The following is a 13,540-nucleotide window of genomic DNA, read 5'->3' as shown; positions in this document are numbered from 1 at the left end:
ACCGCTGATCTAGGCAACATCAGTATCCCCGTGAGAGGAGGACCTAAAGCGTAACCTAACCATAAAGTAGGGTCCACGTTGCCTGTGCTATGCTTTTCTGAGCTGCGCAAAACCGGTTTTGGAGGGGTTGCTACGGACCATTAAAATTTCAAGTGCTGTGTCAGCCACACCTCAAAACCGGTTTTCCGCTGGTTGAAGCTGCGTAGCGCTGCAGGTGCTGATCCGGCCTCTATAGTCATTCTTACCTTTCTGTACTTTTAGGTTGTGCGTGTTATATCCCAGGTAGCATCATACCGGAGCGTCAGGCGAGTGCTTGCGATTCAGTATCCGGAGAATGCCGCTGTAAGGCGAACGTGGTCGGTAGGAGATGCGACAAGTGCCGGAAGGGTTTCTGGAACATCGACAGTGGATTCGGCTGCGAACCTTGCAACTGCAACCGGATCGGATCAGTGAATCAGACTTGTGACGTTCGTTCTGGACAATGCCACTGCCATCCGGGTGTTACTGGAAAGCACTGTGACACTTGTTCCGCTTACCACTACGGATTCTCGGAGCAAGGATGTCAAGGTAAGACGACGACGGCACCAAAGTAAATTTTCGGTAAATTTAGTTCACTTCAAAAATATTCATTTCTCATTACTGATTTCAGCTTGCATGTGTGACCCAACTGGTTCAGTGTCGCTTCAGTGCGATACCACTGGTCAGTGTCAGTGCCGACCGAACAGAGAGGGAAGAAGGTGTTCAGTATGCCGTGACAACAAGTACAGCAGAGGCACAGTTTGTATCGGTTAGTCCTTTTATTTTTAACCAATGGTGTATCAGGGCAGCCCTTAACAGATGCGCGAAAATAAAAATCAGGGTCTGGACAAACAAGGGAGCCCAAGAATATTTGGTGCTCTCTTTAGCCCCGATATTATATATTTTGCGGGGAGGAGGAATCGTAAGTTTTCGAATCGAAAATTTTAAATTAATAAAATAGTTGATTCCAAAACTAATGAAAATTAGAACCAAATGAAGGAAATAATTCCAGCAATTATGAAAATTCATAATTTATGAAGAAAATAATTCCAGCACCTCTGTTAATTCAGAATAAACGAACGAAGTAATTCCAGCCCTATATAAATTCAGAATTAACGAGAAAAATATACTCAGAAATGATGAAAATTCAGAATTTACGAAAAGGAACAAATCCAGAATTGTTAAAAATCGATAATTAACAAAAGCAATAAATCCAGAATCATATAACGAAAGGAATAAATCCAGAATTTAATGAAAATCCGGAATTAACGAAAGAAATAAATCCAGAATTTAATGAAAATCCGGAATTAACGAAAGAAATAAATCCAGAATTTAATGAAAATCCGGAATTAACGAAAGGAATAAATCCAGAATTTAATGAAAATCAGAATTAATGAAAGGAATAAATCCAGAATTTAATGAAAATCAGAATTAATGAAAGGAATAAATCCAGAATTTACGAAAGGAATAAATCCAGAATTTCCGAAAGTAATAAATCCGGAGTAATTGGCGTTTTCCATCAGACAATATTCGCGAAAAGAACAAATCAAGAATTGATGAAGATTCAGAATTAACGAAAGAAATAATTCCGCAGTTGTAGCATATCCCGCTATGGGTGGCTCTGTATTGCACTTTCCGATTCACCAAGACGAGTGGACTATTAATTCTGCATATCTTTTTGCAAAATAGATTGCCCACCTTGCTACACGCTTTTGGAAGAAGCCATGGACAGGTACAAGGATAAGCTGAGTGAGCTCTCCAAGCTGCTTGAGGAACTCCGCCACCATCCGGAGACGATAGAAGACCTCGATTTCCAGAGACAATTGAGACAAGCAGTGAGGAAGATCGACGATCTGCTCGAAGATGCCAGGAGAGCTGCGAGTGAGTATGAAGTTACTATCCGCTTAGACAGTGGAAACTTCCCATAACGGACACATTTTTGAATGTCGGACCTCGATTTAATATCCATTAACGGTGAATTCTCGTTAGCAGACAAAATGTTCGGTCCCATTCGATTCTCGAGAGTTCTACTGTTTCAATGGGTCCTCTATGCACCCTAAAATACCCCCCCCCCTCCCGAAATCCTCGAGAGAACATGACTATTTTCGCATATGCCTGACGTTGCCCATGTTTTGGAAATTGTACATAAATGAACAACTGGGTCCTCTAAGTCTCACGCTAGGGCCTCCGATTTCATTGTACGGTCTTACACTTTTTCTCATATATGTATACTGTTATATGCTTCTTTAAATCCTGCATTTGAATGCATATTGTCAAACGGCCCTCCAGGCACCCTAAAATAGAGCCCCCTCCTCTGAACTCCCTGTATAAAGAAATAATTCCGCAGTAATAATAATAATTATTATTATCATTTTCGTATTAGCCTGCCCTCTCACGTGCTTTTTTGAAAAGTTCCATCTGAATGTACATGACTCTTTAGGTCCCACGAAGGGGTCCCTGATTTATTTTTCTATTTTTACTTATTTGTTTTGTACAGCCTCGCACTTTTGTGTATATGTATTTATACTAGTTCATGTTACTTTGAATCTCGTATTTGAATGCATATTATCAAAGGTCCTCTGTACCTTAAAATTGGTGCCCCTGAACTCATTGTATAACCTGATATTCTTTTCGTATGTCATTTTACTCGAAGCCCGTGATGTTCTTCAGATGGTTCTGACTGAAACGGAACATCTAGAACTTCAAATTCCCGTCTAGACCATAGCTCGGAATCATATTCTGATCATTGTATTAACAGGCATTTGATTTTTATGTATCTCAGTCGCCCAGCTCGGCATCCAGTCTGTTGTGGCCTGTGTATTTGTGAGATTAGCATCCAGCCGTCTTAATTATCGATTAATTGTGTTTTTCTTTTCCATCCTGGACAGTCGGCGATGGGACCCTAGTAAGTCAGTTGAACGACCTGCGCAGAAAAATACGCCTGATCCAAGAAACAGCCGGGAAAGTCACTGACAAGCTGTCCCACGGTGATGACTACCGAAGAGCCGGCCTCGAAAACATAACACTAGCCGAGAATGTCATTCGCCAGGCACAGGATGCCGTCGACGCTGCTCGGAAGTACCTGGACACTCAAGGTAGAGATGCTTACAGGTCAGCTGTCGACAAGGCCGACAGGTTGGGACAGCAATCCGATAGACTTTCACAGATTTCTCGTGAGGCGAGACAATTGGCTGACCAGTGAGTTGAAAACTATTTGAAGCATGATAGCACATGATTTTTTTTTCCCTGTATACAGCATTATTCGGAACTCGTGGCCAAAACGTTGGGGGAGTGGTAGACCATATATAAGAAAGTAATTTTCGTTGTGTGCAATTGCACGGTCGTAACGGAAGCAGAATGCCACCGCTAGACGGCCATGTAATTCAAATCATGAAGCGCTGGTTTTGCCACTTATCGTCATTATTGTCGTAGATTGCAGGAGGTATGCCTAGTTCCACAAGTCAGGAAAAGGCGGACATGCATTTCAAGTATGATGCTACTGTTGGGAATGCCCTGGAAAACCAAAGGCAGTACCGGGAGGATTTTCCGACAAGACACGTGCCAAATCGAGAAACCTTTGAGGGGATTACGCCAGTGTCTGTACGAAACGGGCACCTTTGTCAGCGGCATGCAGATAGAGCGTGGAAGAACGCAAGATTAGAGTCCTTTTGGGGGTTTACACTGGTGCGTGTGTGTGAAACGGGCTTCCTTGTCAGTGGCATGCAGATAATCGAGCGTGGTAGGGCGACAGATCGGAGCCCAATTAGAGGGTTGGCACCAGTGACTGTACGAAACGGAATCCTTTGTCAGCGGCATGTAGGCGTGGCAGGATGCCAGATCGGCCCTTTGAGAGGGGTTACACTAGTGTCTTTGAAACGTCTTCCTTGTCTGCAGCACGCAAGATACAGGGCGTACCAGGTGTGCATGGACTCAACAAGAAGCCCGTTTCGCATAGACACCGGTTCAATCGCTCGAATACTTTCCGATCTGGCACGCGTCTTGTCGTAAAATACTTCCGGCACAATATTTGATCTTTCAGAGCATTCAGCACCATACATGAAATTCATGTCCGCTTTTCCATGATTCGTGAAACCAGCCACCCCTTCTACAATCCACGATAAAAATTACAATAAGTGACGAGACCAGTGCTTTATGGGTTCAATCACAGTGCACTCTAGCGGTCCACCACTTGCTTTACGTTACGACCATGCAATGCAGAACGAAAATTGCTTGTTGAGATGTATTCTATCCCTCCTCCTCAAAGTTTTGCCCATGAGTTCTGAATCGCTCTGTATAACTTTTCACATCGTGTTTTTTACCATAGACAAGAGGAAGACGCTTCTGTGATAACCGACGTATCCGACCAAGCATTGAACACATCGACTGAAGCGTACCGTTTGGCCCGGGAAACCATAGAGGCTCACGAAGGCGTAAGCAACGAGGTGTACGCCTTAACCCGAAGGTAATATTCTCTCCTTTCAGTCAAAACCTATGATACAAGTAGTAATTAATAAACCCTTGCTGATCCGGGGATATAAATTTTGCTTTTCAGACTGGATGACCTGATGGACTTCACTTCCAGGACCAAACTCCTCGCCAGCGACGCCAAAACCGAAGCCGTCGGTGCTTACGAGGGAGCTTTGGGTATTTATACGGATGCCAATTCCATTTTAGTGCCGAGAGCTGATGTAGAAGCCATGAAAAGCGAAGCTACCAGAATAAAAGCTGAGGTAAACGTCTGATTACCTTCTTAGTATGGTTTGACCTAGGGCTCATCGATACTCTACGCTGACTCATCCACCATATTTGAGTGTAGTATTACATCAATATTACTGCAATAGTCAGTCGCTGCTCCATATCCTACTATTTTAAAGATTAGATGTCACTTGGAGTGGCGAAACCAGTTTTTTTGTTGAAATTTGGAGGACGATGAGTCTGCTTCTCTGTCAAGGAGAGCCTAATTCTGCGGTTATAGTAGAGCGAAGAGATACGAGTTCGAAGAAAAGCGACAACGAAGAAAAAAATGCATAAGGGTGGAGGAAGAGATGTCCACACATACTGAAAGAGAAAAAGGGTAGAGAAAATGGCCGGAGGGGTTCTGAAAATAAAGGTGTGATGACGATGATCCCTCCTTAGAAGAGGGAAAGGAAAAAAAACGGACCATTCAGCAGGATAGCGAAAATCAGCAGATCGAGGTGAAAACAAACAGGCTTGTTCAAGTCGCGCACCTCGTTGAGTGCCTTGGCCTCTTTCTCTTCTTTGTCTCGCCCCTAAACCACGTGCGGTGTAGAACAAAACAATGTAATGGTTTTCGTCTACACCGCTCTTTGTCTTTATTAGTCTCTATTGTACACTCCCGTACCCCAGCATGTGTTCGGCCTTAGACCGGTCGTGCACTAGAAGCGACAACATGCGTGAAGCCACGAGAGCGGCGATAGCCAACATTGAACCCGACGACAAGGGGTGTCTGACCTCTTCCACTGAAAGCAACTTTTACACGCCTACTCAGTTCACGACTGCACTCCATGCAGGCGAGTGTGTTCGTTAAATAATGTTGGAAAAAATATTGAAAAACTGAGATTTCTGAGAAAATTTAACAAAGTCCATACTTAATGAGACATATGACACAAACTCGGAGAAGGCGCTCTTGTTGTAAATAAATAAATAATTACTACTTACCTCACAACCCATACGCGGCAATTATCAAATTCTAAGCTTCCATGTGCACGCTGGAAAGGAAGGAGAGAGAGAGATACCGAGGAGAGGCGGAAAAAAACGATGCCAGTGGCACGAAAAAGTAAGCAACCATAATGCGCCTGCGCAGATACGGCAAGAACTGTGAGATTCCATTCGAATCGGAAATTTTTCTCGTCTGCTGTTGTAGCCGGAAATCACAAAGCTAAAGATCACTGCTAATGGACGAAATTCTCATACTTTCTGTGCAATGGGAACAGTTTTGTGAATACAGCCATCTGCGCGCGACTTGTTTATCGCTTCAAGTCGCTTCCAGTGGACGACTGACCTTGGTCTGGCCTACACCAGACGGGGATACATCGGAGAGAGAGGAGTAAAGGAAATAGAGTGAATATACGTCCCGTGACTTGTATGGTAGAACTATTATTTTCCATTGTGTCCGACGTTTGAAAGGGACGATATACCCCATTGATCCCCTTTGGGGGGGGGGATCTATGCCTAGCCTATAATGTTACCATAATTATGAGCTATAAACCATGATTTTTGAGCTAAAAGCCTCTACAGATTTTGTAAATAATTTATAAATTTGAAAAAATATTCACATGAGATTTTTTCAAGTGGTTGGTGTACGTGGGTCACCCCTCCGTGTCCCCTAAAACCCATATGACAATATTTCAAGATAGGCAACCATAGTTGCATGACACTTGTTTTGATTCAAAACAAATTCACATTTACCTCTGTATCATTTATTTTTGCAATTAGCGGTCAGAAAGACCGCTCCGGTAGTTCCAGGGTGGTATGGAAAATCCAATAGTTCTAGTGTTAATACAATTATTTTTGTATTCCAGGCAAGACGTATAAGAAGCGAAACGGACAGTTTGGCAAATGAGCATAAAGACCTTCTCCGAGACATAGACGAGAAGAACTCTGATGCCGAAGGACTCCTGCAGGAAGCCATCAGACAGCAACAGGTGAGCCAAGTGACACCCACCATCTTTCTTCTATAACATCGTCTATGGCATTTCCGTTTGTCTCCTCTTGAAGCCACACCGATTTCATTTCAGATCACTGATGAGTTATTGACTGATACTGATGGTGCCTTGGCAAAGGCACACGCCGCTATCGCTGCCGGCGAGAAGACGCTAGATGACGCTAAAGATACGCTGGAAACGCTTAGAGGTGAGCATGCCGTTTCATTCGTTACCCTACCGGTTTCTTGCATGGAAATGATATCACGTTCAATAGTTAATAAGTAATTGCCTTTTTTCAGGATTCGATCAGCAGGTCCAAGAGAGCAAGGGCAAAGCCGATTCAGCCCTCAGAAAAATGCCACAGGTTAAACGAATGGTGACCGATGCCGAAGAGAAAACTTTCCAGGCCGAAGACGCCCTTGGCGGAGCCAGCCAAGACGCTGCCGATGCCAGAGACATCGCAAAAGAAGCCAAGAGAATCGCTGAACAAGCCTCTGAGGTATTGGGGACGACTCGATATGAACCGATTTTATTGCTTATGTATTTTCAAGCCGCATATTGTAAAGAAATGAATTTTACAGGACGCCGATAACGTTAGGAAAGAGGCTGATAAGACCAAGGACGAGGCCGGACAGCTACACGGTCAAGCCGGTCAGCTCGGGAGGCAGATCAACATTACTGATGGGAGGCTCAAAGGTTTCGAAGACGAGGCCAAAAACGACGGAGCCCTTTCGAAAGAAGTACGTCTGTGTTCTACATTATAAGCCACAAACTTTCTAACTTTTAGCAGTATAACCACAGACCAACTTTTTGGAGGTCATATTAAAGCTAAATAAGTTTTTTGAATGCCATATAAAAGCAGAATTATTTCTGGGAGAATCGTATGAAAGCTGAGCTCAATTGCATAGGGGCTTCCACGTTAATATCTGGAACAATATGGCAATAAATATGTAAATTAAGAGGTGGTTCCTAAGCCCTGTTTCATTTTGCCCTGGGGCTATGATGCTATTGAGAAGGCAGTGGGGACACATTAAAATATATGTATATATATATTTAAAATTAGTTTGAGTTCCTTGGAATAGCCTCATCATCATCAAGGGTTCCGCGGTACACCCTTATAAACTATCAAGGGCTTCGCGAGAAGTTTTATGTTGGACGCCCCGGTTTTGGAGCGTCGTGTGTATTCAAAGCTGGACGGTCGTTTAAAAGCCAAACAAAACCTCGAAGGGTCGCGTATAAAAACTAAACTGTTTCTTAAAGGGTCGTACATAAAAGCTGAATTGTTTCTTGAAGGTCGTATGAAAGCGGAATAACTTCTTCGAATTTCAGATTTTATGCCGTATAAAACGGCTTAGAATCTTGATTGCTCCTTGGAGAATGAAATAAAAGCTGAATATCTTCTTCTAGATCATATAAAAGTAGACTTATTTCGCGCCAAAACCATGATAAAGCTGAATTGCTTCTCGTACGGTCTTATAACAGAGGAATTGCATCTTGGAGGGTCGTACAAAAACTGAATAACTGATTCGAATGTCTGAAAGAAAAATTATTAATTCTGAATTATTTTTCGGAAAACAGTATAAAATCTGAATAACTACCAGAGGGCGTGTTAAAGCTGATAATAATAAAAAATGAAACCGAAATCTTTCTATGCGTGTTTGTGCATTCTGTGTTCTGTATGAATGCTTTCTGAATTTTGATGAATAAAGGGGTCACCTCCCCAGTAAAGTTTTAGAAATCGTTCATATAATTTTTTTATTATGTATAGGCGTTAGAGAGGGCCAACGAAGCCAGGACACTCTCCGTCGAGGCGTCAGACAAAGCCAAGGGAGCTGCTGATATGCTCAACGATATTTTGGATGCTTTAGGTAAGCATGGCTTTACTGTTACGGTAAATGTGATAATTAAATAACAACCGGTTATTATGCATGCTTACCAATCGTCTTGGTAAGTTAGATAAAAATGTATCACCTTTACCGGTGAATATGCATTATACCAAGCGTCGTCGGTGAATTTGATAAATACTGAAAGCTTTATCATTTTTACCGGCGATTATGCGTAATAACTAAGCGTCGTTGATAAATTTTATAAATTATTATAATTTGTCGCCCTTATCTGTGATTATGCGTAACACCATAGTGTAATTGATGAATTTGATAAACATTTAAAAATTCTAAATGAGTCTTGTATGCGTGATGAATATAGTGGGACCCCGATATTAAAATGATAACAAATTTCACATTCGTACTCCGATATAATGATGCATGAATCATTATGTATAGTATAATACATTAATATACAGTAAAATCCCTCTTAGTGGACACCCCCTCAGATGGCGTCACCCCACCTTCGCCCTTTTACTGCCAAACAATAATTTTCCCCCGTATAATAAAAGTATGAATTTTGAACCCCGGATCACGGACGGATTTTTTTGCCTCACCGGTGTCCGCAAAAGAGAGGTATTACTGTTGTACAATTTATCGTGTTTACCAATGACGCGACACTTGGGTATTATGCATTATCCACGGTAAAAGTGATAATTTTTTTAGTACTTATTAAATTTGTCAACGACGCTTGGGTACTGCGCATAATCGCAGGTAAAAGTGATAAATTTAGGGAAATCTATGACATTTAACAACGACGCTTGGGTACTATGCATAATCACCGGTAAAAGAGATAAATTTAGGGAAATTTATCAAACTTACCAAAAGCTCGGTGATTATGCATAATAACCGGATTTCTAACACATTTACCGTAACATTACCATTTCCAAGACCGCAACTAAAGAGACCAGGTGCTTGAACTAGTAACGGCCCTGACCATGGAGTACATATGTGAAGTTATTAATGGATGTAATCATTCGTAATTATTCACCACCAGGTGATCTAGACAGCGTTGACGGTTCCCAGTTGGCTGACCTGGAACGTCTGTTGGCCCTTGCTGAACGTGAACTCATCAACGCCGATCTGCCGGCTAGGACTCAAGCCTTACGCGAGGCTCAAGACGAACAACAGGGCTGGATGAGGAACTACGAAGACGAGATAGAACAGCTGAAGAAAGATGTCGCAAACGTCGCGGCGATACGACATTCCTTACCTGATGATTGCTATAGGAGGCTCGTCTTGGAGCCTTGAACAATGCTTCGCAAACTCTGATATTGATTTGAAAAAAAATTTTGACCGGAATTTACAACATCGCGAGATTTACTCAGGTCTTTTTTTTCTCGCACTGACCACAGAGAAGGATCTCATGAATTTACGGCTATTATGTCTCCTATGAATACTGCCAAATTTTTATAAACGTGCTGATACTTTAATTACTCTGAATTAGCTTCTCTGGTTCGGTAAAGATGTAAGGTGTCTCATAAAATTCGCAATTTAAAAACACCTAAATTCGTAAACAGTTTGAAAATTCATAAAAATTGGAGAATTTGAATGCGGTTTTCAAAAAAATTATTCTCACATAGTGCACTTTTTTTCCTTCGACAGAAAAGAAATTAGTAGAACTTTTTGTCGATAGAGGACGGTTCATGAAAGCAAATCGCAGAACTTTTCTTCAATCACTTCCGTGTCCGAAACGTTCGTAAAACTTCAGCCAGCTCATCGTGGCTGAAATAAAACAATTTCACCAATTAATTCACCATTAATAATCATCATCACAATGAAAACCTTATTTTTTGCGCCAATCACAGGAAAACCCAGGAATGAGCTATTAATTACTGCATTTTATAGGATTATGATTTGCATATTTCCAGTAATTTCCATCCATGCGAATGCCCTCTATAGACAAAAATTTGAAATCAATGTTTTATGTAGTAAAAAATAATACCCTTTATGATAATAACTTTTTCGCAAACCGCATTCAAATATGAAAATTCGTCCAATTTTTCGAAATTTTTAAACTGTTTATGAATTTATGGGACACCCTGTACATAAATTGTTACATTTCAATTTTCGGGAAGAGAAACTAAATCCGAGCGTATAATTTGTATTTTCGTATAATATTTCCACTCTAACCTTGAAATGAGAAAAAAAAAAGAAGAAAATTTAACAAATTTACAGCTTAACCCAGACGTTGGCGTGCTTTCAGATCAGCCATTGAGAAACGTTTCGAAAATTTGGCGATTTTTTTATATCGCCAATATTCAGACAACACTGGCAACAAAAGTCACTGATGCATTATGCTGACATGCCACATGGCAAATATATGCTTGTCGAAGATGTCATTGTCTTTAATTGGCTGACTGATTTGCATAAAAGTGCTTCATACAAAGCAGTACCATCTATTGGCTTATTTTTGAAATTGATATTTTCCTTCAAAAACAAAATCTGATCTCGTTTGTGAAAGCTGCAGTTTTTATCACCAATAGTTCATTTTTGAATAATTTTTAAAGTTTTAACTAACTTTTCCCACACTCATCCGGTTCAATAACTCACCATAAAAAAAAGGAACTGTAGACTCTACTGCTACTTGGCGACTGAATATTCCCTTGAAAATTTACAACATATATATTGGCGATATACCTGAAATTTTATGCTTCTATACAAAACGATGAAGTTCATCAAATGTCTCCAATTTTACCTAATAAATAAAAACCTTGATCAAACAAAACTTTATCATTAATTTTTATTACGGAGGAAATTTAAGCATCGAATATATAAAAATATTATTATATTATTCACTATTCATAATTTGGAAAAGACAACTGAAAATAAAGTCTGTTTAATTAAATCTTTTGTGTCTTTGTGATGAATTTCAAAAGCTGCGTGTTGTCAACAACGTCATATTATATTATTATAATTGTTTTCAAAAATCCTACACAATGATGCAATCGTCATATATCAAAACTCGGAACGAAATACATGTAGCGGAAAACAGATCAGGTCATAAACTGTTTGACTATGAACACTATCGGCAAACAAAAGTGACACCTGGTGTCACCTTGTTGTAGGTAGGACCGGAAGATCTTTGAGAACGCATGTACCTGTGAATGAAAGGGAAAATCTGATTAGAATGATGCGCGGATGTGTGAATAATATTTTTACTGTAATTTACAGGGCGATTGTGATTAAAGTTCCCGTACTGTGAGTAGTTTTTTTATCGAAAACTGCTCATCTGAATACAACTAAATTTTTAGGATATCTTGATGAGACCATGAGAGATAGATTCATGAAATAAAAAAAATGGTTCAATTTTCGACAACCAGGTGGAAAAAGTGACGCTTTTTTATTACATTTTCCCATTGTCCGTATATTATAAGTTTCAATGGAATACGTCTACCAGAACGGGGCTACATAGTTCTAAGTAGTTTCAGTATACCGATGCTATTCAGACCAATGTAGCACCCGTTAGTATACTGACGTGTGTAGCGCCCGTTCTGGAAGATGTGTTTCATTGAAACTTGGTACATACGCTATATGGCCCACGGGGGAAAAACGAAAATTCAATAAAAAAGCGCCACTTTTCATCTGGTGGTCGAAAATTTAACTTTTTTTTTATTTCATAAATCTCTCACATGGTCTAAAAGATATCTAAAAATTTGCCTGTATTCAGATAAGCAGTTTGTGAGAAAAATTACTCAGAGTACAGGAACTTTAATTATAATCACCCTGTATACATAAGGATAGACAAATGAAACGTGTTCGAGTGAATTTATCAAGACAAACAAAAAGATGTGCCTGTTTTTTGGCCCAGAGTTCTGCCGGTAAAAAAGTAGAGGGGGGGGGGGGGGTGATAGCGCGCGCACACACATTAAGGAAAGTTTCACACTCTCTGGGTCACTCTTTTGACCATTCGCTCCCTGAACTGTTTCCTACCCCCCCCCCCCCTCTCTCTCTAGGTCACTCTTTTGGTTGTTCACTGTTCTGGTCGATTTTTTGGTCACTTACATGCTTGCAAGCTCTCTAAATAACTCATTTGTTACTCTCTGACCTGGTCTTTTCATCATTCAATCGCCCTTGTCTTTTCATCACTCAATCGCTTTCACACTATTTACGTCACTCACGACCTGGCCCCTTTATCTTCTCGGTAGAGACACATTCATGGGTTTTGCCCTTTTCTATCATTCTAATCTAATTTTATCACAAAAAATTAGAAACTTTGCCTGGTTTTAATTTATACAAAAATTGCCACGTTTTTAAGACAAATAAATTCAATCGGTCGAATGGTCGACGCGTTTCGGCTCTTCAATGGAGAGCCATCATCAGGACTTCGTGGTCAGAATTCACACGAATGAGTCGTGGACCAGACCAGACCAGAATTAAACTTTTCCTCCCGGGCCTGGTTCAAGGGAACCATCTGCGGGCTTACAAACTGTAGCCACGGGAACTACGTGTGAAGGGAAAGACAAGAGAGTATGTGTGAATTAAAAGTGCATGTGTAAAAAGAAGGTTGTCAAGTTCGGGTAAAAATGAAATGGTCCTGGTCATGTTTAAATTAAGTTAAATTTAAACGAATTTTGCAGAAAAGATGCCGGCACAACCCCAATTTTTTAGTACGATTATTATTTTAGTGCTTTCTGCTGTGAAGAAAGCTAGAAAGGCGATTTTTCATCAGCTACGCCACTGCTTCGCATCTGATTGGCTGCGGAGTCCTGGTCATCTCTCATTGGCTGGACCTGAAATCGATACTATTAGTAGAAGAAGGGAAAATTTAGAGATAGAGTTAATCGATTATTTCAAAGTTGGGAAACGATAGTAAGAGAAGAATAAAAAATATTATTAATTTTTTTTTTCCAACTCAGAATTGAGTAAAATAAGGGTTTTTTTTTTTTTTTTGAAGAGAATTTTTCATTTTTTTGATAGCAGAAGATGGTGAAAGGAAATGAAGAATTAGAAGATTTTCCGATAAATAATTTT

General features: G+C 40.4%; 2 protein-coding genes across 3 annotated transcripts in view; one reads left to right on the top strand and one right to left on the bottom strand.

Annotated features, from left to right (window-relative positions):
- Positions 1-11,414, top strand: part of LOC149083885 (laminin subunit gamma-1-like) — a 45,734-nt gene extending 34,320 nt beyond the window's left edge. For both annotated transcript variants that reach the window (XM_089234256.1, XM_089234257.1), the window contains 12 exons: positions 262-567; positions 650-787; positions 1,708-1,899; positions 2,907-3,216; positions 4,343-4,480; positions 4,571-4,748; positions 6,561-6,683; positions 6,777-6,891; positions 6,983-7,182; positions 7,265-7,423; positions 8,452-8,551; positions 9,564-11,414. In XM_089234256.1, the coding sequence (XP_089090382.1) occupies positions 262-567; positions 650-787; positions 1,708-1,899; positions 2,907-3,216; positions 4,343-4,480; positions 4,571-4,748; positions 6,561-6,683; positions 6,777-6,891; positions 6,983-7,182; positions 7,265-7,423; positions 8,452-8,551; positions 9,564-9,817 (2,213 nt within the window). In that variant the 3' untranslated portion in view covers positions 9,818-11,414. The remainder of the gene's footprint in view (positions 1-261; positions 568-649; positions 788-1,707; positions 1,900-2,906; positions 3,217-4,342; positions 4,481-4,570; positions 4,749-6,560; positions 6,684-6,776; positions 6,892-6,982; positions 7,183-7,264; positions 7,424-8,451; positions 8,552-9,563) is intronic.
- The window catches only part of slow (epidermal growth factor-like protein slowdown), a 42,033-nt gene continuing 39,882 nt past the window's right edge, over positions 11,390-13,540 (bottom strand). The window contains exon 8 of the mRNA XM_089234258.1: positions 11,390-11,667. Coding sequence (XP_089090384.1) covers positions 11,621-11,667 — 47 coding nt within the window. The 3' untranslated portion in view covers positions 11,390-11,620. The remainder of the gene's footprint in view (positions 11,668-13,540) is intronic.

Source organism: Pholcus phalangioides, unplaced genomic scaffold, assembly GCF_987345545.1.
Source record: "Pholcus phalangioides strain wild (caught in Gottingen) unplaced genomic scaffold, Ppha-v1.0 ptg000008l_1, whole genome shotgun sequence".
Classification (NCBI taxonomy): domain Eukaryota; kingdom Metazoa; phylum Arthropoda; class Arachnida; order Araneae; family Pholcidae; genus Pholcus; species Pholcus phalangioides.
Note: the sequence above shows the minus strand (reverse complement) of the source record. Positions and strands in the feature narration are given on the sequence as shown.